Here is a 24,638-nt window from a genome sequence, read left to right on the forward strand (position 1 = left end):
ATATCTTCCCATCTGCCTCCATTGTACAACACCTTCCGTTCCGTCCTCTACTTTGAACATTCAGAACTGCTCTGGTTTCCTGGGCTCCTTCCTGATGATCTCACAGTGGGATTTCCCTCAGTGCTGGCTCCAGACCCTCTGTGGGGAAGCGTCTGAGTAGCCTGCGTTTCAACCCCGCACCTCCCACTGAAGCAGCCCTGGGCCCCAGGCCTCTCTGCTGGCAGGACAGATGTGGTGGGTGGCTTGTTTTGGATCACACTTACCCTCTCAGACAGTGGCATTCAAACCTCTTTTGACTGTGACTCACAGTAAGCAACAAAATTACAGCACAGCCCAATGTACACATAACTTTAACTTTACATATATAAATATGTAAGTAAAAGTTTCAGGAAGTAGCCCTCATATTGAAATTATGCTTTGTACTTCACTATTTTCTATTCCATTCCATTCCATCAAATTCCATTAAACATGTACTAGCCAAACCCGTTATATTCATTTCCCAATCTATTTATAGTTTAAAAACCCTGCCCAACATTCTGATAAACACATGATTCTTTTCCAGAGAATCCCTTCTTAATATCCTTAAACATCTCCAGTGAGGGGACTGCTCCACTCTTTGAGGTGGCGTTTTTATTCTATAATTCTAGTGTTTAGAATGCTTGTTCCCAGAATATATTGGGAAGCATCTTTATTTCATTAAGAAGCAGCGCAAGTCTGTGATTAATGATTACACTTCAGGTTTCCAAGACTGAGTGGAATGAACTCTTGCAGCGCATTATTTCCTATTGCCGCGCAGAATAAAATCAGCCGCAGTTCGTTACTGTTTTAAAAAGGCCTCTAGATTTATGAAGCTCTAACGTAACTTCAGCAAAAACTTTAAAAACCATATTATTATATAAAAGAAAAAATTTGATAAAACATTAAGAAGCAAGAATCTTGGATAAATATTAACCTTACTCCAAGACACAATAAGATATCATTTCATGTAGTCTAGCACTTTAAAGCCTACCTCACTTTGGTTTTGATATTTTCCTACTATGAGGATAGCAAAGATTTAGCAATTTGACTACAGTTTTTTTGGGGGAGGGGGTATTTTTGATGGGGTCTTGCTCTGTTGCCCAGGCTAGAGTACAGCAGTGCAGTCACAGCTCACTGCAACCTTGAACTCCTGGGCTCAAGACATCTTACTGCCTCAACCTCCTGAGTAGTTAGGACTAAAGGCACACGATACCCTGCCTGGCTAAATTTAAAAAACTTTTTTGTAGAGACAGAGTCTCACTATGTTGCCCAGTTTGGTCTCAAACTCCTGGCCTCAAGCAGTCCTCACACCTCTGTCTCCCAAAGTGACGGAATTAACAGGCATGAGCCACTGTGCCAGGCCCAATTTTTGCCATTGTTAAAGTGTCCCTCATATTTTATAACTTTATACTTCAGGTAATTCTTTGCCTTTTGCATGTTGTGTTGGCAGAATACTAGGGGCTTGCTCTCAGGTAATCAAGAGTAATGTGTGTTCAGGAGCAGCAGGAGGGTGGAGGGCAGGGACACAAGATGGCAGAGATGGCAGGTCACATCATTTAATGTCAGTGTATTTGTTGCTACGGCTGCTGTACCAAAGTACCACAGACTAGGTGGCTTGAACTAACAGAATTTATTCTCTTATGGCTCTGGAGGGTAGAAGTCTGAAATCAAGATGTCGGCAGGGTTGATTTCTTCTGGAGGCTACAACAGAGAAACTCTCTTAAGCTGCTCTCCTAGCTTTTGGTGGTTGTGGGCAATCCTTGCAATCCTTGGTGTTCCTTGGCTTGAAGATGCATCATTGCTCTCAATCATACACAAATATTTTATAATTTTAATTACAATAAAGATCTGTTGTATTTTATAGATATGCTATCATTTTAAAGACCTTAATAAGATATTTTTCATCATCCATCTTCTTGGAGAAGAAGATGCTGCAGGCTTTTGACTTGCTATGATCTGTTAAATAGATTGCTTGAGCACTTGGTCTGCCGTACACTTGTTGCATTATACTTTTCTCTCTTGTGTTGGATTCCCTGTGCCATGGGTTCTGTGTTTTCTTCTTTTTTGGTATACGTCCTAATTTGGGTGGAGAAATTCTCCACTGGTTTCCCGAGATAGGGTTTAAAAGAGGTAAATTTTGAGATGTTGGATATCTGTATATGTTTATTCTGCCCTCACGTTTACATGGTAGCTTGGCTGGGTATGGAATTATAGTCTGAGATCGTCTCTCCAAGTTTTGGAGGCATTGGTCCATTGTATTTTGACATCTTGTGTTGCTGTTGAGATGTCTGATCCTACTCTGATTCTTTTTTTTTTTTTTTTCTCCCCTCTTTTTCTTTTTGGGTAGAGATGGGGTCTCACTCTTGCTCAGGGTAGTGTCGAACTCCTGAGCTCAAGCAATCCTCTCACCTTGGCCTCCCCTACTCTGATTCTTGATGTTTTGAATTAAACCTCACTTTTCACTCCAAAGCTTTTACGGTCTTTTCTGTTACCCAGTGTTGTGAAATTATAGGATGGTGTGTCTTGGTTTGGGTTGGGTCTGTTTTCAGCCATGTGCTATGCACTTGGTGTACTCTTTCAATCTGGAAACTCATGCCCTTTAGTTCTAGGAAATGTTCTCAATATATTTGGATTTCTTCTCCTTTCTTTTTCTTTGTTTTCCTTTTTGGCTCTCTTCTTGTTCACATGTTCAAATTCTTGGGCCAGTCCTTTTTCTTCTCTCTCTCTCTCTCTCCTGATTTTATTTCATTATTTCATTTTTCTGCTTTGTTGAGATTTCTTCAACTTTGTCTCAACCCTTCTATTGAGCTTACCTTCCTGCTATTTTGTTTTTCATTTCAAGAGCTTCTTTTTGTTGATTTGTTTTGAAATTTCCGTCCATTTGGCTGATTTAATTTCTCCCAAGCTGCATTAATCATTTTGTTCATTTGGGGCTCTTCTGTCCTATTGTGGTACTTCCTCAAATCTCTGATAGTCTTTGACTGTCTAACTATATATCATAAATGGGTTTTATATTATTAATAGTTTCCTATTGGTGCTGTAACAAATTGCCACAAACACCGTGGCTTAAAACAACACAGATTTATATTACAGTTCTGTGGAAGTCTAATATACTGGGCTAAAATTAAGGTGTTAGTAGAGCTACATTTTTTTCTGAAAGCTCTAGGGCAGAATTCTTTTCCCTGCCTTTTCCTAGCTTCTAGAGTTCACATTCATTCCTTTGCTTTTGGCTCCCTGTCTCTATTTCAAAGCCAGCAACCTTGAAACTCCCACTTAGTCTTCCATGGTCATATCTTTCTCTGACCACCGCCAGAAAAGATTCTTTACTTTTAAGGACCCATGTGATTAGATTGGGTTTACCTGGATAATCTAGGATAATCTCTCATCACAGGGTTTTAATCACATCTGCAAAGTCCCTTTTGTCTTGGAAGGTAATGTATGCATAGATTCTGGGGATTAGGATGTGGACATCTTTGAAGGGACTATTATTTTGCCTATCACAGGTTCTAAACAGCTGATTGGTCACTGTGGGGGGAGGGACTTTTTGACTCCAGGATAATGTTGCTAACAATTTGGCTAAACCTTTTTCCTTGGGAAACACTGGGAATCAGAATCTTTAGATCTGTATCCTTGGTCATAGACCTCTTACCCTTCTTGAATCAAGTAATGTTCAAAATAGATGATATGTTTTCAAAATAATGTTCAAATAGATGATATGTTTTTGATGTTGCATGTTATAAAATTTATATTGAATTTTTATGTTTAATAAATAAATACATCAAGTACACACCATTATTATCACTGATCAGTTACTGTCAGAGCCAACATTTATAAATTATGTTTTCTTATCTGGCAGGGCTAGCCACCTTCTATCATCCTGGCTCTTCTTGAATTTTTAATCTTTTTCTTAAAATCATATTTACTGTCTCTAGGTATGGTTTCTCCCCTCATCACTGGATGCTTCCATAGTCATTGACTGAAGTGATGACATCGATAAGTTGTCCAGCTGAACTTTTGAAACATATTTTATGTTTTACACATATAAATGTAAAAACATGTTAAATATTTAAAATACTTTTTTAACACATTGACTGCCACATTAAAAAAAAAAATTTCCCTTGGGCCATGGTATTTTATTATGAAAATAGAATAAAAACTTTGAAAACAAAACAATCCTTTCTAATTTAATGAAAAATTTGTTATTTTTTTATTGTTTTCTGTGCCTGAGTTCTATGCGACTTGAAAAATAGTTCACTCAGCTCAAGGTAAAGAGATGTGTGAGTTACATATGCTTCACGATGCCCCAGGCTTGAAACTAGCATGAGTTAAATACAACTCACATGGAGGTTAGTGTGTTAAATGGGCAAATACCATGTGATTATGCTTTTGTGAACAATAGAGACAAATCTATTCTTGTCATTCCTGTTATTCCCTCCTGTCACCTTTCCAGGTCTCAGAATTTCTCCATTACAACAGATTCTTTCAAAATTTGTCATTAGAATTTGATATGTAAGCCTATTTTAACCCTAGTCCTTTGAGCTCTGCCATCCACCAAAACAGAGGTCTTATTACCAAATTTGAGTAATTTTACTTATTGTGTCTCTGCTTCTTAGCTTTTTAGGATGAATACTAGCCCAAAGCACACTATGTCAGTTAAAAGGGATTATGATTATAAATGCTGTTGATTCCATTTAAATAGATTATTCTTGGGTAGCATACTTAGATATTGGGATAAGACTTCATGTCATTGAGTTAAACATTGAAATAATACCCGGCAATACATTTTCCCATTTAACAACCCTACTCTACATTTTATTTGCATTAACTTGGCATATTTGATACTCAGATTATTTCATTTTAACTACAAATCATCTAAAATACTTTTCATATAAGTAAAAAAAAGTTTCTTTTAGTTTCTGCTTTTGCATATTTGACTCCTCAATATTCTTCCTGAATGGGGGCAAGCTGACTTAAATTTTATATTTTAGAATTTAATATTTGGGATATTCATAGCATTAAATGAAATTAAGTGGTAGTATTCTGCTATATTAAATCCAGTGTTTTAATGAATATATAAATAGAGATTATGTAAAGAAATGTTCTTTTACATTTCAGGACTGATAAGTTATTTTTCCTGGAGATGTCTTGATATACAATCAACTCCCATTCTGTCATACTCTTATCCTTCTAGCAATTGTTTTCAAATAGGGAAAGTCGTTTTGTTCCCAAAGAGGATGTTGAAAAAAGAAAGCTCATTGTCCATTTCTGTGTACTATAGCCCTGGTCAGTGTCAAAGATAAACAAAACTGGACAGTAGTTAAAGTAGTAAGGACAGACTTTAATCAGCAATAACTATTTCAGTAAGGAAAAGAGTCCAGTGTAAATTGATCTGAGCTTCGACTTGTATGGAGGTGAATGAGTGTTTTACAGGGAGAATGAAGGCATATGGAGGTGGGTAAGCAGGGGCTTAGTAGGGCCAGGGAAGTGAGGAATTACAAAGGTCAGTTAGTGTGCATGTGGTTGGGCCAGCTGTGTCTGTTAACTGGCCATTATGGAAGGTAGGGTTCTATCCTCCCACACAGACTGGAGACAGAGACCCTATGCTCAAATGTTGGCTGGAACAAACAGTACTTTTTTTTGGCAGCCTGGAGTTCCTCAGCCAGATACTTCAGGGGAGACAGGGTCATCTTAGGGATGTGGCCTTGAGCTGTTAGAAACTATGTTAGTGTTGGCTCAGGTCTTCATAGACCAAGGTTGAGGCCTAATCAGGAAGCGGGAGCAGAGGAGCCTGACTGTAGTCTGGTCAAAGAGAGAATCTTTGTTACCAGCTTAAGGGGCCCAGGTTCTGAACATGCAAGTCAGACCCAACCTCCCCTGGGCCAGCTCTACCTAGAATAGTGCATTAGCTTCCCCAGGCTCATCGGAGGTCTACGGGGAAGGGAAGGGTTGTTCCAAGAATTCTACATGATTGGTGTCTCATGTTCCTTGGGTGGGCCCTGAGCAACCATATGAGCACAGAGTCGTAGAATCTCATCTTCTAACGTCTGCCCCTTTTCTCAGATCTCGTGCCTTGTCTCTGCCTTAGTGTCATGAAAATAGCAAGGCTTAGAATCCTGTGTTGTATTTGAGCATTTAAGTGCCCTACTGCCTCGCTCTTTGAAAGGTCACTATCCTTGGCACTTTCCTCTGACTAGGTTTGTCTTGCAAACTGGTGACTTTGAAAGCACAGTGCTTCCCCTCACCAAGAAGAATTAAAAACAATTCTAGATTCAGATAGTTCTGGATTCCATTTTTGGCTTCTCCATTTAACTTAACTATGTAATCTTGAACAAGTTACTTTCCTATTGAAATTCTGTTTTCACCGTCTATAAAATGTGGGTGTAATACCTAATGTGAATTGTGAAGATGAAATGAACTAATGTATGTAAAGAGCTTAGCATATACTATGTGCTTAATTAATATGAAGAGCAACTTCTCCCTTCCCTCCCAACAATAAATACTGCATTTGCTTCACGGCGCCAATGCCAACCTTTATATCTACCCACCTAATCAAACACTTTGAATATGGACATTAAGCCAGGCCAGAGTTTAGCCAGAATGCCCTTTGGACTACTGACCACCCACTCAAAGCGCCCTAGATCAAGTCTCTCCATATTCCAGGCTTACTCTGTTCCTCTTGGCAAATCACTGCCAAGGCCTGGTGTGTTTCACAGGTGAGAAATCCACTCCCTTTGGCTACATTTTATAGGAATTACTTACAAAATTTAACATATTACTGACATTTAACACTCATGGTTAGTTTTCACATTTAAAGCAAAGGAAAAAAGATGAATCGCTACTGCACTCGTCATGTTTTTAAAAGGAGTGGGGATACATGACTCTCTTAACTTATTGGAGGTTGTTTCCCAGTGTACAAAGGCATTTGGTTGAAAGTTGAATGACTTTCTATCAAGTTACTGTCTTCAGGGAAGTTTTAGAACCAATAGACTAATTTTTAAAAAACAGAATTGACCTTATTTTGGTATATTCTGGTGGTGTGACCAAGTACACACTTGCAGGCAGAGTTGTGGGGTGTATACAGCAGACACAGCTGCAGTGAAGCTGGCCAATGTGAAGCTGGTGCAGCTCTACTCTGTTAAGTCTACAGTTTGGAGTTTCTAGAGGTCACTGTTGTGTTATGAATTTAAATTGATAATTTTGTTAAAGTTTGTTTCATTTTCTCTTAAATTTGTAGTTCCATAACTATGTAGTCTCTAAAATTAGATTTTAAACGTAAATCTCCTACTTTATGAATTTACTAAGTGCACATGTTATAGGTTTATAAAACCATATGTTATTTGGAAAATGAGAAAAAGATGGATCATTTTCGTTGAGTTCTGCTGCTTTGTTGGAAAGCTATGACAAATGGTAGAACCTGATTTAAACACACTTTAAAAATACATAGCGTTGCCTATACCATGGATCATATGGTGGCCTTCGGAGCATAGCTACATATGGAAAAGACTGCTATAAAATTGTTAGGCTCTGAAAAGTGTAGGAAATAGGACTAAGAACCATGATAACATAATAAAGGGAGTTATGAGTTGTTACATTGTTTTTAGTGTTTATTTCTTATATATTGTCAGTTAACTTAAATAAGTACCAGTGATCTCTTGGCACCTCTTAGATTTTAAATTCCTAACTTCTTTTTATTCCAAGTGTTTATTTTGACAGTATTTATGTAAATGAAATAGATAGTTGCTATGAATTGAATGGTGTCCCCCTCCAAAAAAATACATGTTGAAACCCTAACCCCAATCGTGGAGGTGTTTAGAGAATGGGGATTTTAGGAAGTAATTAGATTTAGATAAAGTCATGAAGTTGGAGCCCTCCTGATGGGATTAGTCCCCTTATAAGAAGAGACACCAGAGAACTCTCTTTCCCCACGTGCATGCACCTAGGCAAGGCCATGTGAGCACACAGTGAGACAGACGGCAGCCTCTAAAAGCCAGGAAGAGAGCTCTCACTAGCACCTGACCATGCTGGCACCCTGATCCCAGACTTCTAGCTTCCAGACTTTGAGAAAATAAATTTCTGTTATTTAAGCCACCCCCTCTATGGTATTTTGTTATGGCAGCTTGAGCTAAGAAACCAGTATAAAAATCTAAGCAATATTCTATGAACCCTGTAATACTAAATACTAATCTTTTCACAGGTAGTTATTTTTTATAGACTGTCTATATCTGTTTAAACTATATGAGAATTTAAAAAATAGAATCATTTGATCACTTTTAGTTCAAATCTATACCAATAAAGTAGATACTGACATTGTTATTAGACTTCATTTTATGGGTTATTTAATCAAACAAGCTATCAAATTTTAAGTAATCCAGACTTCTTAGATTATCTAATGATGTACTTTGTAGAAAATAGTTCAAAAAGTATTTATGATGATAGAAGCAGTCTGTCCATTTAAAATTATTATAAAATTGTGATTAATGAGGCTGCTAAATTTTGAAAAGATGTTTATGTCTGTTTCTTCCTTTTATAGTCACAGCTTAATTCATGGAAATAGCACAGTTCTGATAAACTTTATGCCTTTCCCCACCAACACCCAACCTTTCAATCCAGGAAATCGATAGCTCTTTTTGTGTTCAAATTATTCTATTTCAGGCTAGGCACAGTGGCTCACGCCTATAACCCCAGCACTTTGAGAGGCCAAGGTAGAAGGATGGCTTGAGACTGGGAGTTTAAGACCAACCTTGGCAACATAAAGAGATTACATCTCTAACAAAAAAAAAAATCAAAAAAATTAGCTGGGTATGGTGGCACATGCTTGAAGTCCCAACTACTTGGGAGGCTGAGGCAGGAGGGTCACCTGACCCCAGGAATTCGAGGCTGTAGTGAGCTATGATTGTGCCACTGCACTCCAGCCTGGGTAACAGAATAAGACCCTGTCTCATTTAAAAAAAAATTATTTATTTAACATAAATTCACCTTGGAAAATATTGTAGGCACCAGTTTCCAAACTTTCTGGACTCAGGACCCTTTTATGGTCTTAAAATTAATGAGGACATCAAAGAGCTTTTTTATTTAGGCTGTATCTATCAAAATTTATCACATTAGAAATTAAAACTGAGTTTAAAACATATCTATTTATTCATGTTTATAATATTTTTAAAATAATAAGTTCATTTAATGTTAACATAAATAACATTTTTAGGAAAAAATAACTGTATTTTTGGGAAAAAATACTTGGAAGGCATTATTTTACATTTTTGCAAATCTTGCATGTCTGCTTCTGCATTCAGTTTGTTAGAATGTGTTGTTTTGGTTGAAGTATATGAAGAAAATCCAGCTTCATACAGATATGTTCGAGAAAAGGGAGCATTATAATAATCTTTTCAGTTAATTATGGATATTCTTCTTTGATACAGTACTAAAACTTGACAAATACTGATTCCATAAAAATTAATTGGAGTGTGAAATCTAAAGTCATGTTAATGAACGCTTCATAGTTTTTTACTTTAAAATCCACTGTTATATTTTGCACTTAGAATGGCTCTTTTATCCATGCATGGCTTTTATCATGCCTTTGTTATTTTGAATGTTTTGTTCACTGAGTTATTTCATTCTTCCAAATGTTGACCCATTTAGTTATGCAATATAAAAATAAATCATATTCATTAATGTTCTCACTGATTTCATCAGAGAAGTTTTTAATTATTCGTAAGCTCTTAAGCTCTCAAGCTCTCAGTAGTGGATACAAGTTTTCCAAAATTTTTATTTCAGCTTGTCAAGTTTGTCATTGGCAACAGAGACTTTCAGCTTTCCTTGGACTGGCAGGACAGCCTTGTTTATTTTCAAGAAAACTACTTTAATACCCAAATCTAAACAACTGTAATTTGTCAGTCACCCATTCTGTCGTGTAAAAATGATGTTTCATGAAAAAAAAAAAAAAAGCAGCTAGTTCAGCTGTCAACTCAGTGGATGATTTCTTTTCCTTCTGACACTCATACTTTGGTACTCATTCTACTTTTTACAGATTTCCCATTTCATCACACAGGATGTCAAAAAGATGTATACTCAAAAGGTTGAGATTTTTAAAACATTATTCACTCTTGCCACTTTATCAAAGACATTCTTAAGTAAAGCGGACTTTTTGTTTAAAACTCTGAGTACATGACAGTGCAAAATCATACAAGGACTACTAGGGCAGTTTAGTGCCCCTGCTTGGATTCTTGCTAAGGTGCCAGCATTTTTACCCACTATTGTTTTTGCACCATCAGTGCAAATATCAACATATAACATCTTTATATTATTATGAAAATAACTTACTTGTGGATCCCCTGAAGGTGCCTCAGAGATCCAGGGACCCATAGACCTTACTGTGAGAATAGTTGCTCTAAGGGAAGCAAGTGTAGCTTACTTACAAAAGAGGAATGTAGTGCAAATTTTCTTATCTAACCTTCTCTTAGCTGGCAAGCCAATGAAATTAACTTCCATTCTATGTATAACATGGTGGCTACTCTCATGGAATGCTGAATGTCAAGGCTGATAGCAGTAGAGTTTTGTGCTTAGCAAATATCAGCTGTATTTGTTCTCAAATCAGTTAATGCCAGTTCCATTAATACCTGTAATTACACAATTTTAATAATGTTGTGTAAATAGATGAAGTGTGAGTTAAAAAAAAAAAGTTAATGTTTCTAAAACCAATTTAAATGCTTTGGAATGACTTAATATAAAAAACTGCTCTCATGATTTAGTGTAGATGAGATTTGTAAAAGATTAGGGAAAAATGCATAAAAATCTGGAAGGATTCTGCATTCCTTTCTCAGGTATCTTTAATTTCTTTCTGGATTACAAAGAAACTAAAGCCGAAAATTATGATGATGTGTTATATCGTGTGTTCTTTGCAGGAAAGAACAATGAAACTCCATCTGTAGACCCATTTCAAAGAATAGGCTTTGACTCACCTTCAAAAGATTGGTGAATGTGTGTACATATGGATATATTTTAAATTGAAACAGAATTCACAAAATAATATCTGTATTTTTTTACATGATTTCTCACTCAACCAGCTTTTCCAGTGAATTGATTAACCACTGGTCAGGATCACATTGAATAATATAGTTTCTCAGCTGTCCTAGGAGCAAATTTTCTTTGGTTTCTATGACTGTAAAATATGGCTTCTTCCATCATTGCACTTTGTATCTGAGGCTGGGTAAGACTGTATTGGTAAAGAATTTCTATAACCTTTTAGAAATACAGCTATTACAGGCCAGCTTTCATAATGACATAGGGATGAACGTGAAGGTACCATAAACCTTTTTTATTAGTGTGCTAGTGTTTTGTTGAATTGGAAACTGCTTGAAACGAGCAAATTACATGTTGGGGCTCGGAAATTTTCACAGAAATTTGCCTAAAAATATTTCACAAAGGGTGATAATTATATAAAATGTTCTGTTATCTCTAATAATAAGATCATTGGCTAATCCTACGTGTGAGGGTTTGGTACGTGGTAGCGGTTCATTGATGTCCTGTACACCCAACTTTATCACGGCTAGGTGCACATACTGTCATTTATAGATGCATCATGACATGGTACGATGATGACACAGGGCTGAGAAATAAATGACTTGGCTTCTCTGCCTGGCTCACTGATCACCAGGAGTTAGTGAAGAGAGTTCTCAACTCCCTGGCAGTGAGCATGCAGTATGAGTTGTTTTCTTCCTAGAAGTAGGGAATTAATTCACACTCTCACAGTCTGGACAGACACTGGACACGCACTGGAAAACTGACTGGCTAGAGCAAGGCAGCTTTGTCTGTGATCAAATGGTAAAGAAACTCGTCAGTCTCAGTCTTTTTAGCACCAGGCTGTATCACCAGTACAGCTAACCAATCACTGAAATTGTTACTAAATACAAAGGGATGTCTCCATCCCTCCAGTTTCCTGACTTCATAATGATCACATTATCATTGTCAACAGTGAATACAACAGAGAAAAAGAAAGCCCTACCCTTTCCTACCCTTGTAGAAGTTAAATTCTAGTAAGGATACACACACACACATTTGCTTAGGCAGACAAAAAAAAAAAAAAAGGAAGGAGAATGAAATATTGTTAGTTGGGCATGGGGGTGATGAAATTCTGACAAGGTGACCAGGGAAGGCCTCACCAAGATCACTTCTTTAGCATAAACTTCTAAAGGAAGAACATAGTCTTGAAGAGATAGTATCTCAGACCATTTTTAAGTATTTTTAAACTCAGGTCTGTGGGGTTTATTTGGGGGAAATACTGCATCTTAACTTTTACTAACTCTAACTGAAATCTAGCATTGCTTCCATTTATGAATAGAGATAACCAACTGTAATAGCATTGAGAGAATCTGTAGCTTGGTTATAGATAAATATCACAGATATTTTCCTATCACATTACAGTTGTTATAGACATTTCAAAATTTATGCTCATCAACATTTATAAATTATGGTGTTTACTATCCCTGCTGTTAAATGTTATTTAATACCTTAATACAGAAGCACTTTTATTATTTTATAAAAATATATGTATTACTTATATTTCAAAATAATGGATTTCCTTGTATTCTTACATAGTATATCTTATGAATTTTAAAGCATTTCGAAAACAGGCTAAGGCTTCACTAGATTGCCAAAGGAGGGTTCACGGCATAGAAATGTTAGGCTTTAGCTTAATCTCTAATTGAGGGCTTTCTTCCACCTCCCACAGGTACAGCACTCTCTTCATTTGTTTCCCTCTCTTAGAGATTACTCAGATATATCCTGAACAATGGGAAGGCTTCTCTGCCATAATTCTTTAGAGTTCTGATCATGAAAGATCCTTTTTTACTTCCTGTTTAATGCAGGCCACACACTATTAAAATATTTGCAGAATAATGTCAAAAAGAAATTTGGCTTCCTAGAAAATGGCAATGTAATACATCACAGAAGATCAGCTTTTGGACTTCTCAGGAAGACATTCGAAGGACCTTAAAGGCAGTGCAGTTCATTTTAGGAGAAAGGATGAGATGTAGAAATTTAGAGTTAGAATCAGCCCCCAGTCACTTTAGCCTTTCAGCCACGCTTCCCACCATGGTGTTGACCAAGTAGGTCTGTCCAGCTTGAGAGGTCACGGATTGTAGACCACTATACCTTCATATTGACCAGCTGTGGGAAATAAGATGGAATATACATGCTCGACTGTCTCAGTAAGGCGAACATAAGAGTAGACCTGCGAACCTCTAATGCAAGTGAAAAGGGAAGGGTGAGCCCTGGTTGAATAGGTACTTGAGAGTTGTGCCCTGCCACTGCTTGTTCTGTGCTTTAGATCTCTTTGAATATATTCTACTACCTTTCATCATGAATAAAAAATCAAAAGTAAATTTCTCAAAATCTTGATGTTGCCAGAGCCTGGTAAGAGAACAATGTTAACTCTGTAATTTTCGCATGAGACAAACTGTATGCTTTTGTCTTGTGTAGAGGGAGGTTGATTCTGTGTCATTATACCTCTTGGATTATATCTTCCATTCTGCCCTTTAGTTCTGAGAAATAGACATTTAAGAAGTGCGATGAAAGCAGTGAGCCTTGATGAACTCATTTCCATGGTTTGTTTTCCTTTACAGGTTGGTGAAAGATGCTCCTTGGGATGAAGTCCCGCTTGCTCACTCCCTGGTTGGTTTTGCCACTGCCTATGACTTCTTGTACAACTACCTGAGCAAGACACAACAGGAGAAGTTTCTTGAAGTGATTGCCAATGCCTCAGGGTATATGTATGAAACGTCCTACAGGAGAGGATGGGGATTTCAATACCTACACAACCATCAGCCCACCAACTGCATGGCTTTGCTCACAGGAAGCCTCGTGCTGATGAATCAAGGTACTTGTGTGCGCAGCCAAGACGACGTCTGAGCTGACGCCAGTCAGAGTTGCCATGTTGTGAGCAAAGTATTTCTGTAACTGTTCTTAGGTACATGTTCATACTTGGATCCTAACTAAGGCCATGAGATGAAGTAATACCTAGGGCATCTCTTAGTTAATTGAGGGAACTCTCTTCCTTACTTTCTGCTAGTATATTAGCCTGCAGGTTATCTAATTATGGCTTAGATTGTCCCAGGCCATATCCTCATAGTACAGGGTCAGTGATGAATATTGAGTTTTCCAGAGAATTTTGATAGTGAAGACAGCCAGCCTGGAATAAGTGGATTTCTTAAAAGCTGAACAGGTGGGTTGTTATTTGAAATGAATATTCCTAGCACATGGGTGTGAATCATAACACCACTATTCTTTTTTTCCATAAAGAGTTAGAACAATCGATCTAGATTCTTTACATCAAAATTGGAAGCCATTTTTGTAGATTATATAGCTACTTTAATATATTATGTAATTGCCAGTATTACTTTTTTTGTTCTTGTAACTCTAACTTCATTGTAACTCCTGTGGAAATCTATATATTAAATATATAATTGGAGCTAGGAAATATAACAAAATTTAACTCTTGATTACATCTTCCATAAGAATTAATAAGCATTTCATCAATTATCCAACATCAGATTTTACCCAAATCTAGCTTTTTCCCTTGTCACAGCAACCATACCTTTTAGTTAGGTCTTAGAGGAAAAGAAACAAGATTAATTGAACACATGACATGTGCTAGTCCTTTTCCATATTTTATTTAATTCTCACATCAACCATGTAAGGTAGCTGGGATTTGGACCCAGTTCTGGCCAACCTCAAAGTTCAGTTTCTTTCCACTATATTTTATTGCCTCTCTCACAACAGAAATCCAATTTATAATTTAATGAAAGCTTAATTAGCAGGGTAAATTTTCATCCTAGCTGCTCTTGCCCCCTGCTCTCACAAAAACAAAAACAAAGTTAAAAAATCAAAATGCAAACAATGTGAGAACCCACTTTCAAACCATTTATGAACCCCAAGGCCCATGAAAAGACATCACGAAATGGTGAGAAGAACCCTGGAATGAGCCAGATCTCAGCTTGGAGTCTTGTATTTTAATCTACTGTAGTTGTATTTCCTTAAATCAGTTTTTAGGTCTTTAAGAGCAGGAATAGAATTTGTTTCTTCATTCTTCATCATAGATAAAACCATTCCAAATAGGCAGACACTTCTGAAATACTGGTTTGAATTGGGTCAAAATATGTCATTCCCCTCTGGCAGGAGTTTTCCTATGCATTTATTTTCTAAGGAAAGTTGTGGTGGCTCTGATACACAGTCTTCTGGAGCTGCCACATAAGTAGAACACACATTTATGAGAAGACTGGACAGAAGGAGGGGTGAAATCTCTGGTCCTGCAGATCGCAGTTAATAATCAGACTAATAGTAGTCCCGGCTTTCTTGGCACACTCTTTGACTTTAGGAGGTTGGCTGGGTTATTTGAATACTTCCATGTCCTCTAGGCCAGCCCTGTGGTTACTGACTGAGGAAGCTTAGAGTGCACATGTAGCTCTTATTGGGCTTGTGAAAATTTTCAAAAGTGGAAGAATTAGGATTTTTCCTCTGTTCTACCAACCCTGCCTAAGGCTTGGTGTGCTGGGACCACAAGGACCACATGCAAGGGGATTGGAAAGAAGACAGATGTGAAATGTTTAAATGATTGCACAATAGTTGTAATAGGCCGGGCGCGGTGGCTCACACCTGTAATCCTAGCACTCTGGGAGGCCGAGGTGGGCAAATCGTTTGCACTCAAAAGTTCGAGACCAGCCTGAGCAAGAGCGAGACCCCGTCTCTCTACTAAAAATAGAAAGAAATTAGCTGGACAACTAAAAATATACAGAAAAAATTAGCCGGGCAGGGTGGCGCATGGCCTGTAGTCCCAGCTACTCGGGAGGCTGAGGCAGGAGGATTGCTTGAGCCCAGGAGTTTGAGGTTGCTGTGAGCTAGGCTGACACCATGGCACTCTAGCCTGGGCAACAGAGTGAGACTCTGTCTCAAAAAAAAAAAAAAAAAAAAAAAAAAATAGTTATAATAGAGTGGAATAAAAGATGTCATGAGGAGCCTTATGGTTAAATGTCAAATGAATGTATTAAGTTTGAATTAAAGAGAACAGTGTTCTTTCTGTGAGCTTAGGAAAGTTCAAGAAACTCTGAAGGATGGGTAGGACTTAGATAAGTGAAGATACTAAAAAACATTCCAGGCAAAGAATATGAATGGTGGGAAAATACAGGGCATTGCTTCAATTAACAACAATATCAGTACCTAGCATTGACAAAGGTTTGCAGTTTACAAAGGTCTTGGCAGACATTGCCACATATCTCCTGAAGAGGGTTGTTATAAGGAACAAATAAGGAAAGTCAGGTAAGGTGATATCCCGGAAACAGTGGTCTGATTTTAGACATCGGTCACATTGGTATCTGGTTGGAGCTGGAGGACACAGAGAGAAAAAAGATGAAGGTGATGGGAATTTTAAACCTGAATGATAGAGAATGGAAATTGAAATCCACAAGACTGGCATGTCAGGTATGATGCCAGATGACAGAAGGAGCTGGAATACAATTAGCAGTCACCTCTGCATAGCCAAGCCTGAAAAAGCCATGCTGCCTCCATGACATGGGAGTCGTGTCTTAGCCTGAGACCTGAATTTACACCCAGAGCTGGTGAGTCTAGAGGCCACACACCCGGCACACCTAGTAGGCCATGGTAGAGGGTCAGCTCTGATGATGACGCACGTTTGTGAGAATAAAGCAGTACGACTTTACCCACCCTAGGAAGCAGTAAGCTTAATTTCATCCGCAGGGTTTGTGTGTTTTAAAACAAGCAAACAAAACAAGCTAAACCTTATATCTGAAGACCTAGGTTTATATCAAAATTCTGTTCATTTTTAGTCACGTGCCAGAGGTCTTGAACAAGTCAACCTTTCTATAATTTGGGGGTAATAATGCATAATTGGATTGTTAAAAGGATTAAGTAAGATTCTGTCCAGTGCTGTGTAAATTATAAGTGTTACAGAAATGTGAGGAGTTGTTACCTAAATGTAAGAATTCTAGAAAGGTAGCATTTCTGAGTCAAAAGGATTTTATAAAATTTTCTAGACTTTTAATTTTCAGTGGGGAGATTTAAAAATGTGACAGGTCAAAATCTTGGACAAAATCTTGTAGCTCATTTTGGCAGGTTCAGGACCCCTAGTTGATTTTTTCATGATTAGATTGCCTTTCCAGTGGTTTCTCAGCCCTGCTGTGCTGCCTGTTCAGATGCTGTGGAATCTAAAGCACATAAAGGAGGAGAGAGGTTGTCTTCTAATGACAGTTCAAACTAAGACTGTTCATTAAGCATTTATAGGATTTGCAGCCTATTGTTAAATCCTATAAAACAATGGTGCAAGTTTTTTAAAGTGACAAACTTCAAAAAATATTTTCAAGTAGTTTTTTTTTTTTAGGAAAATTGAATAGAAGTGTCCATACAGAAATCTTTTCTTGCAAACATAAAGTTACCTGCCTTTGTGATCTTATATGTGATATAGTTTCACTTTATTAAAAGATTGGAAAATGATACTCATTTAAAAGTTTATCTTCACTTAGTAAATGATCTGTATTCAAGAACTTCTTAACTCGCATCATGGACCCACACAAACCTGGATTAACAGGATGTTACTTATAACATTGACAAGTGAGAGTTTTACAAAATGCAATTTGTAATATAAACTGGTCCGATAACTCAGAGGGTTTTATTTTGCCATATTTTTGTTTATGCTTTGTTACAGCTTTTAGTCATTGTTTCCATGTGTTTTCATCCTTCAGGGTATCTTCAAGAAGCCTACTTATGGACCAAACAAGTTCTGACCATCATGGAGAAATCTCTGGTCTTGCTCCGAGAGGTGACGGACGGCTCCCTCTACGAAGGAGTTGCTTACGGCAGCTACACCACTAGATCGCTCTTCCAGTATATGTTTCTCGTGCAGAGGCACTTTGACATCAACCACTTCGGCCATCCATGGCTTAAACAACACTTTGCGTTTATGTACAGAACCATCCTGCCAGGTATCGTGAGGAGTCAGAAGTGGAAAACATTAGACTATTATAGTTTTTTCTGATTATGAAAATGAGTAAGATTAAGAAAGGAAATGAGGTCTGTGGGGTTTGTCATATTGAAATGAAAGGGATTTTTCAAAAACAAAGAAAAATTGAATTCAAGAGTTATATATAGCCAGAACATTTGAGGAGCTAATGTGAAGATTTGTAATTCAGGTACTGTAAAGCTTGGACCATAATGGAGCAAATATAATTTCTAGCCCCCACGGTACTTTTAGTTTTGTATATGTATAAACTTGAATACATATTTAAACTCTTTTTATGAATCTAAACAAAACATAAACAGTTATGACTATATTTCAGTTTTCCTTTATATATGATTCTTAATCTTATGTTAGTTTTTAGTTTCTAATTTTTTCTTCCAGACTGGACAGACATGATTCAAAATAAAAAATTACTTACCTATGTGTGTTAGAGCTTAAGTATTTTTAAAAATATTTTCTTGAAATAAACAGTATAGGATATAGAAAATTAAACAAAACACCAATTGCTATAAAACTTCTAATTTCTTTCTAAGAGAACTAGCTTTAAACAAAAGATATATATGATTTAATAATTGATCCATTTCTAGGAGAGCTTTGTAAACTCTCCTTACTTCTAAAATAGGACAAAGATGTTAGAAAAAGTTGGAGAGGTAAATTTTCAGCAGGACGGATTTTTCCTCCCCCAGGAAATGCAATTTTTAGATAGTGGTTCTAGACCTACAACAAAGAATCCAGTATTTAAATTTTCTTGCTCTAGTAGTATACATATGGATTAGATAGAGTTTCCATTATTGTATTATCCAAAAAATATTGCAAAGCAAAAGAACCATTTTAAGATTTAGTTGAGACTTATATTCAGAACCATGTTGCTTTATTGCTTGTTCTTAGATATACGGGAGAGGCCTGTTTTGCAGTTCATCTTGGTAAACAAAGGCGATCTAAAGCAAGAGACCTTAAGAGGTCTGGGTGCTTTGTAATTTGAGCTGAGATCTAACAGCCAGCCACACCAGGGCTTGTGTCTGTTGTGAGCTGTGTATGTGCCTGCTTCCAAAGCTGGAAAAAACAATATGAACATCTCTAAGAGGAGCATTTATATGTTTGTGTTAATTCAGGAAAACTTTATTGAACATCTATTTTGCCAGGCACTGTACTGAGCAGGGGATTCAAAGGAGAATAAAACAACACATCCTCTGCTTTCGAGGAACTCACAAACTAGTAGAAGATTCAGAAAATTGCATTTTATATAGTAGAGTTTGCTTAGAATATCACTTACCAAACTGTTAGGAACAAAAACATTAACTGTAAATTGTGTAAATACAGTCATGGGAGCATTTTAGAAGAGATTTTGTGTGAAGTTAGTCTGTTTTCAAACTACATTTCTTTTTTTTTATTTCTACAATTGATATTCTAGTGGCGATTTTCTCTGTCTGGCCCAGGATTTTCTCCCATGCTGCTTCTTTTTTCAAGAAACCTGGAGCATATCCAGCCTTAACATTACTTTTATTTTTCTTCCCTATTTCAATAATGATATCTGGCTTTCTGATCTTTGCATTTTCTCTCCTTTAACTTCCCACAGTACATACTGGCAGGAGCTTCTCTGGGAAGTAAGTGTTCTTCCTATAGAAACTCAATCTCTTCCATGAACTCTATATACAGTATAACTTCCACTGTATTGGAAACCAAATTGAAGCACCTGATGTTATTATCTTGGCCCAGAGTGCAGGTTGAGTTGTGGGATAGCTAGTGCTCATTCCAGGTTCAGGAACTCACTGTGTACAACAAGATACCCCATGCATATATGCAAATATAATTGTACATAGCATGAACATTGGAAAATGAGGAAAGTGGACAATATACATACACTTGAATAGGTGTAGCACCTCCATAACCAATGACAAGTAGCCACATAACAAATACAAGCTTGCATGCAAGATTTTTGGAAGACTTTTTGAGGGATTCTGATTAATTGACTTGGGATACAATGTGGACAATGTGGTTTTGTTGATTTTTATCCAGTCAATTACACAATTGATTCTAATTCGCAACTGGGTTTGAAAATCATTGTTTAGATCTAGATAGGAGTGTGAAGTTTTAAACTTATCTTAATTCTTTTAAACTTCTTTCCCTAGGGTTTCAAAGGACTGTGGCTATTGCAGACTCAAATTACAACTGGTTTTATGGTCCAGAAAGCCAGTTAGTGTTCCTGGATAAATTTGTCATGCGTAACGGCAGTGGCAACTGGCTGGCTGACCAAATCAGAAGGAACCGTGTGGTGGAGGGTCCAGGAACGCCGTCCAAAGGGCAGCGCTGGTGCACTCTGCACACAGAATTTCTCTGGTATGATGCATTGGGCTGGTTTTAAAGAGAAATGGTACCCAAGGGTACTTACTGTTCATTCTGTACACTAGTTTTTTGCATTTAAAAAGAAAAACTAATCTAAAACACTTTTTAAATCGTTTCTCCATGCCACCTAAGTACATGCAACTTCAATTCAACTCATATCGCAGTGTTTGAAACTGTTAGAAACATTTCTTTTTAAATTTAAAATCTAATTACTATTTGCATTTTTTATTCTTTTATATTAGAGATGTCCTAGGCTTGCACTGTTTCATGGATAAACATGTTTTGATTTTACATCATTTTTTAAATCATACAAAGAGAAAAACCACAAAATTTAGACTAGGTTATTCTGATAATCGCACCAAAAAAAAAGTAGCAAAATATTTTGTTTTGTTTTGGTAAATGGAGCATTATAATCTTCTACGAGCAAAGCTGTTACTAAATTTTCAAAAGTCCTTAAAAGTGTTTGACAGTATTTGACAGCTTTACTTTGATACTAAAAGGACCGTGTAATTTTTTTTGCCTTAATCTTTTAAGCTCAGGAGAAGCTTGGATCTCCTTTTTTAAGTATTGCCAAATATATTGCTGGCATCCAATAAGTTAAAATAAAAATTACAGGGAACTGGATAATCATTAATTCTTGGTGTCTTTTCAAGTTATTGAAATTTGCATTCAACTCCAAAATAAGCTTTCTTATGATTTCTCTTTATTCTTTTTTTTAAAAAGTTTAAATATTAAGGAGGAAAAATATTAGTAAAGTGATAACTCTCTGTAGTTTAACCAGCATTTTTAAAAACTATTTTCGCAGATAAACTAGATATATAAATATGTAAATATTCCTGAGTCCTTTTAAGTATAAAATAATTACTTAATAGTGTTACCCATAAATATTCAACCAAGAGAATTCTATAAAGCTAACTATAGGATTAATATAACAGGTCAGATTAATATATAGGTCAGATTAATGCTAAGTCTAATTTAGTTAAAAACCTACCTTTACAGGAATATGCAAACTGACCAAAAACTGAGAGAAGGATAGCCAATTCAGCTTGTATCTGTATTTGTTAAATCACATTAAGGCAACATTATACTAGACCTAAGTAGCGACACAATTTCTGATGTTCTATAACTGAGACTCTAGAAAAACAGATGAAACAGCCAAAATCAAAACCCAATAAGATTCACTCTACCATAGGTGATTTATTTACTTTAGACAAAAGTATGTAAGAGCTAATAATAAACATTTATCATAAATAGAAATAAGAAGACATTTATTGTCCAAGAAGCATGGCATCATCTTCAGATTAAAACAAAATAAAACCTTTGGATCTGATTAGGCAGTGGTAGCCACAATTATAAAACCTCCAATATTGTATAGTTTCCTGGAATTTCATTTCATCCATTTATATTCTTAGATGTAGTATTGGCAATAAATTTTATCTAATATGTGAAGTTCTACTCTATTTCAATTAATTTTCTAAAGGGAAAGAAAATGTGAAGGAAGAACTGATTTCAAAGCCAAACATTCAATAATGTCAGTTACTGCAGAACAATATTATAACTCAAGTCTTGTTAAGAGTCCAGATCCTAATATGGGGTTTCCTAAAAGAGAAGCCCCCTCAACTAGAAATTGGGATGAAGTGCTTAGATCTATGCTACGAGCCCTAGTAGTTTGGGTGGCTGCTCTGAAATCGTCAAGCGAAGAAGGTCCATGTAGAGATTAGCAGTAGAAATTTCAAGCCCAAACCCAAGGATCACAAATTATAAAGAAATGCTCCTCTCCCAATCATCAGCGGTTTCCCCTTGGGCATGCTGACTGTCCATGGGTGTTTTCAGAAACGTCCTTAGTACACTCCACTGCCAGTGCTCTGGGTAGCATCTGCGTGTTGTTTCTTCCAGACACGTTACCATGTGGATCACAGTTCTTGTGTGTTATTTTCACTTCCATCAGAAAACCATTTAATTTTTTTAAAATTAATTTCAGGTACGATGCCAGTTTGAAATCGGTTCCTCCTCCAGATTTCGGCACCCCTACACTGCATTATTTTGAAGACTGGGGTGTTGTGACTTACGGAAGTGCACTGCCTGCAGAAATCAATAGATCTTTCCTTTCCTTCAAGTCAGGAAAACTAGGGGGACGTGCAATATATGACATTGTCCACAGAAACAAATACAAAGATTGGATCAGAGGATGGAGAAATTTTAATGCAGGGCATGAGCATCCTGACCAAAACTCATTTACTTTTGCTCCCAATGGTGTGCCTTTTATTACTGAAGCTCTCTATGGGCCAAAGTACACTTTCTTCAACAACGTTTTGATGTTTTCCCCAGCTGTGTCCAAGAGCTGCTTTTCTCCCTGGGAGGGTCAGGTCACAGAAGACTGCTCATCAAAATGGTCTAAATACAAGCATGACCTGGCAGCTAGCTGTCAGGGGAGGGTGGTGGCAGCGGTGGAGAAAAATGGGGTGGTTTTCATTCGAGGAGAAGGTGTGGGGGCTTACAACCCCCAGCTGAATCTTAGGAAGGTTCAGAGGAATCTGATTCTCCTACATCCACAGCTGCTTCTCCTTGTGGACCAAATACATCTGGGAGAGGAGAGCACCCTCGAAACAGCAGCAAGCTTCTTCCACAATGTGGATGTTCCTTTTGAGGAGACAGTGGTAGATGGTGTCCATGGGGCTTTCATCAGGCAGCGAGACGGGCTCTATAAAATGTACTGGATGGATGATACTGGCTACAGCGAGAAAGCAACCTTTGCCTCAGTGACATACCCTCGGGGCTATCCCTACAATGGGACAAACTATGTGAATGTCACCATGCACCTCCGAAGTCCCATCACCAGGGCAGCTTACCTCTTCATAGGGCCATCCGTTGATGTGCAGAGCTTCAGCATCCACGGAGACTCTCAGCAGCTGGATGTGTTCATAGCCACCAGTGAACATGCCTATGCAACATACCTGTGGACAGGTGAGGCCACGGGACAGTCTGCCTTTGCACAGGTCATCGCAGATCGTCAGAAAATTCTGTTTGACCGAAATTCAGCCATCAAGAGCACGATTGTCCCTGAGGTGAAGGACTACGCTGCTATTGTGGAACAGAACCTGCAGCATTTTAAACCAGTGTTCCAGCTGCTGGAGAAACAGATACTCTCCCGAGTCCGGAACACGGCTAGCTTTAGGAAGACTGCTGAGCGCCTGCTGAGATTTTCCGATAAGAGACAGACTGAGGAGGCCATCGACAGGATTTTTGCCATATCACAGCAACAGCAGCAAAGCAAGTCAAAGAAAAACCGAAGGGCAGGCAAACGCTATAAATTTGTGGATGCTGTCCCTGATATTTTTGCACAAATTGAGGTCAATGAGAAAAAGATTCGACAGAAAGCTCAAATTTTGGCACAGAAAGAACTACCCATAGATGAAGATGAAGAAATGAAAGACCTTTTAGATTTTGCAGATGTAACATATGAGAAACATAAAAATGGGGCATTAATGAAAGGTCGGGTTGGACAGGCACGGATGGTGACAACTACTCACAGCAGAGCCCCATCACTCTCTGCTTCATATACCAGACTGTTCCTGATTCTGAACATTGCTATTTTCTTTGTCATGTTGGCAATGCAGCTGACTTATTTCCAGAGGGCCCAGAGCCTACATGGCCAAAGATGTCTTTATGCAGTCCTCCTAATAGATAGCTGTATTTTATTGTGGTTGTACTCTTCTTGTTCCCAATCCCAGTGTTAGCACTGAAGCTATAAATTGCTTGATCATTTTGTGATCACAAGAGTCTATGCCAAAAAAAAAAAAAAAAAAAATTTGATGCCCCAGTTATTGGATTTTTTTTCTCAGATTCATTTTAACAAATTAAGGGAAGGTATCTTCACACAAGAAAGCAGGGATATGGAGAAATCGGAGTTGGAACAGGCAAAGAATTTATCAAAGGAATAAAAGTAGTGTGGTTGTGCCATGGTGTTTCTAGAAGTATTTGGCTTTGCCAATTTAGCAATGCATATAATACTACTCTTGGAAAAAACAAAAAGTCGGGTTTTTTAAGTAATAATTTTTCTTAGAAACAGAACAATTTAGATAGAATTGGGTTTTATTAATATTAATTTAATGCAATTACCTATTTTCAGATACTATAGTATGGAAAAGACTAAAGAACACACTTTTGAGAAACTATATATTTTTTTTAATATAGTCTTGTTGAGAAATAAATGTTGCTAAGTCTTGGTATGGTGGTGTCAGCTTCCCTGGGGAAGTAG

The 24,638-nt window shown here is 37.3% G+C and overlaps 1 protein-coding gene across 4 annotated transcripts in view; it reads left to right on the forward strand.

Moving 5' to 3' along the window:
* Positions 1-24,165, forward strand: part of DSE (dermatan sulfate epimerase) — a 65,401-nt gene extending 41,236 nt beyond the window's left edge. For 2 of the 4 annotated variants that reach the window (XM_069488005.1, XM_069488006.1), the window contains exons 3-6: positions 13,635-13,888; positions 17,763-18,002; positions 20,167-20,374; positions 22,362-24,165. In XM_069488005.1, the coding sequence (XP_069344106.1) occupies positions 13,635-13,888; positions 17,763-18,002; positions 20,167-20,374; positions 22,362-24,117 (2,458 nt within the window). In that variant the 3' untranslated portion in view covers positions 24,118-24,165. Of the gene's footprint in view, positions 1-13,634; positions 13,889-17,762; positions 18,003-20,166; positions 20,405-22,361 lie in introns of those variants that run through there. The other 2 variants (XM_069488009.1, XM_069488008.1) reach the window with 2 other exon arrangements.
* Positions 24,166-24,638: the final 473 nt, after the last annotated feature.

The sequence above is a fragment of the Eulemur rufifrons genome, chromosome 15 (assembly GCF_041146395.1).
Source record: "Eulemur rufifrons isolate Redbay chromosome 15, OSU_ERuf_1, whole genome shotgun sequence".
Classification (NCBI taxonomy): Eukaryota; Metazoa; Chordata; class Mammalia; order Primates; family Lemuridae; genus Eulemur; species Eulemur rufifrons.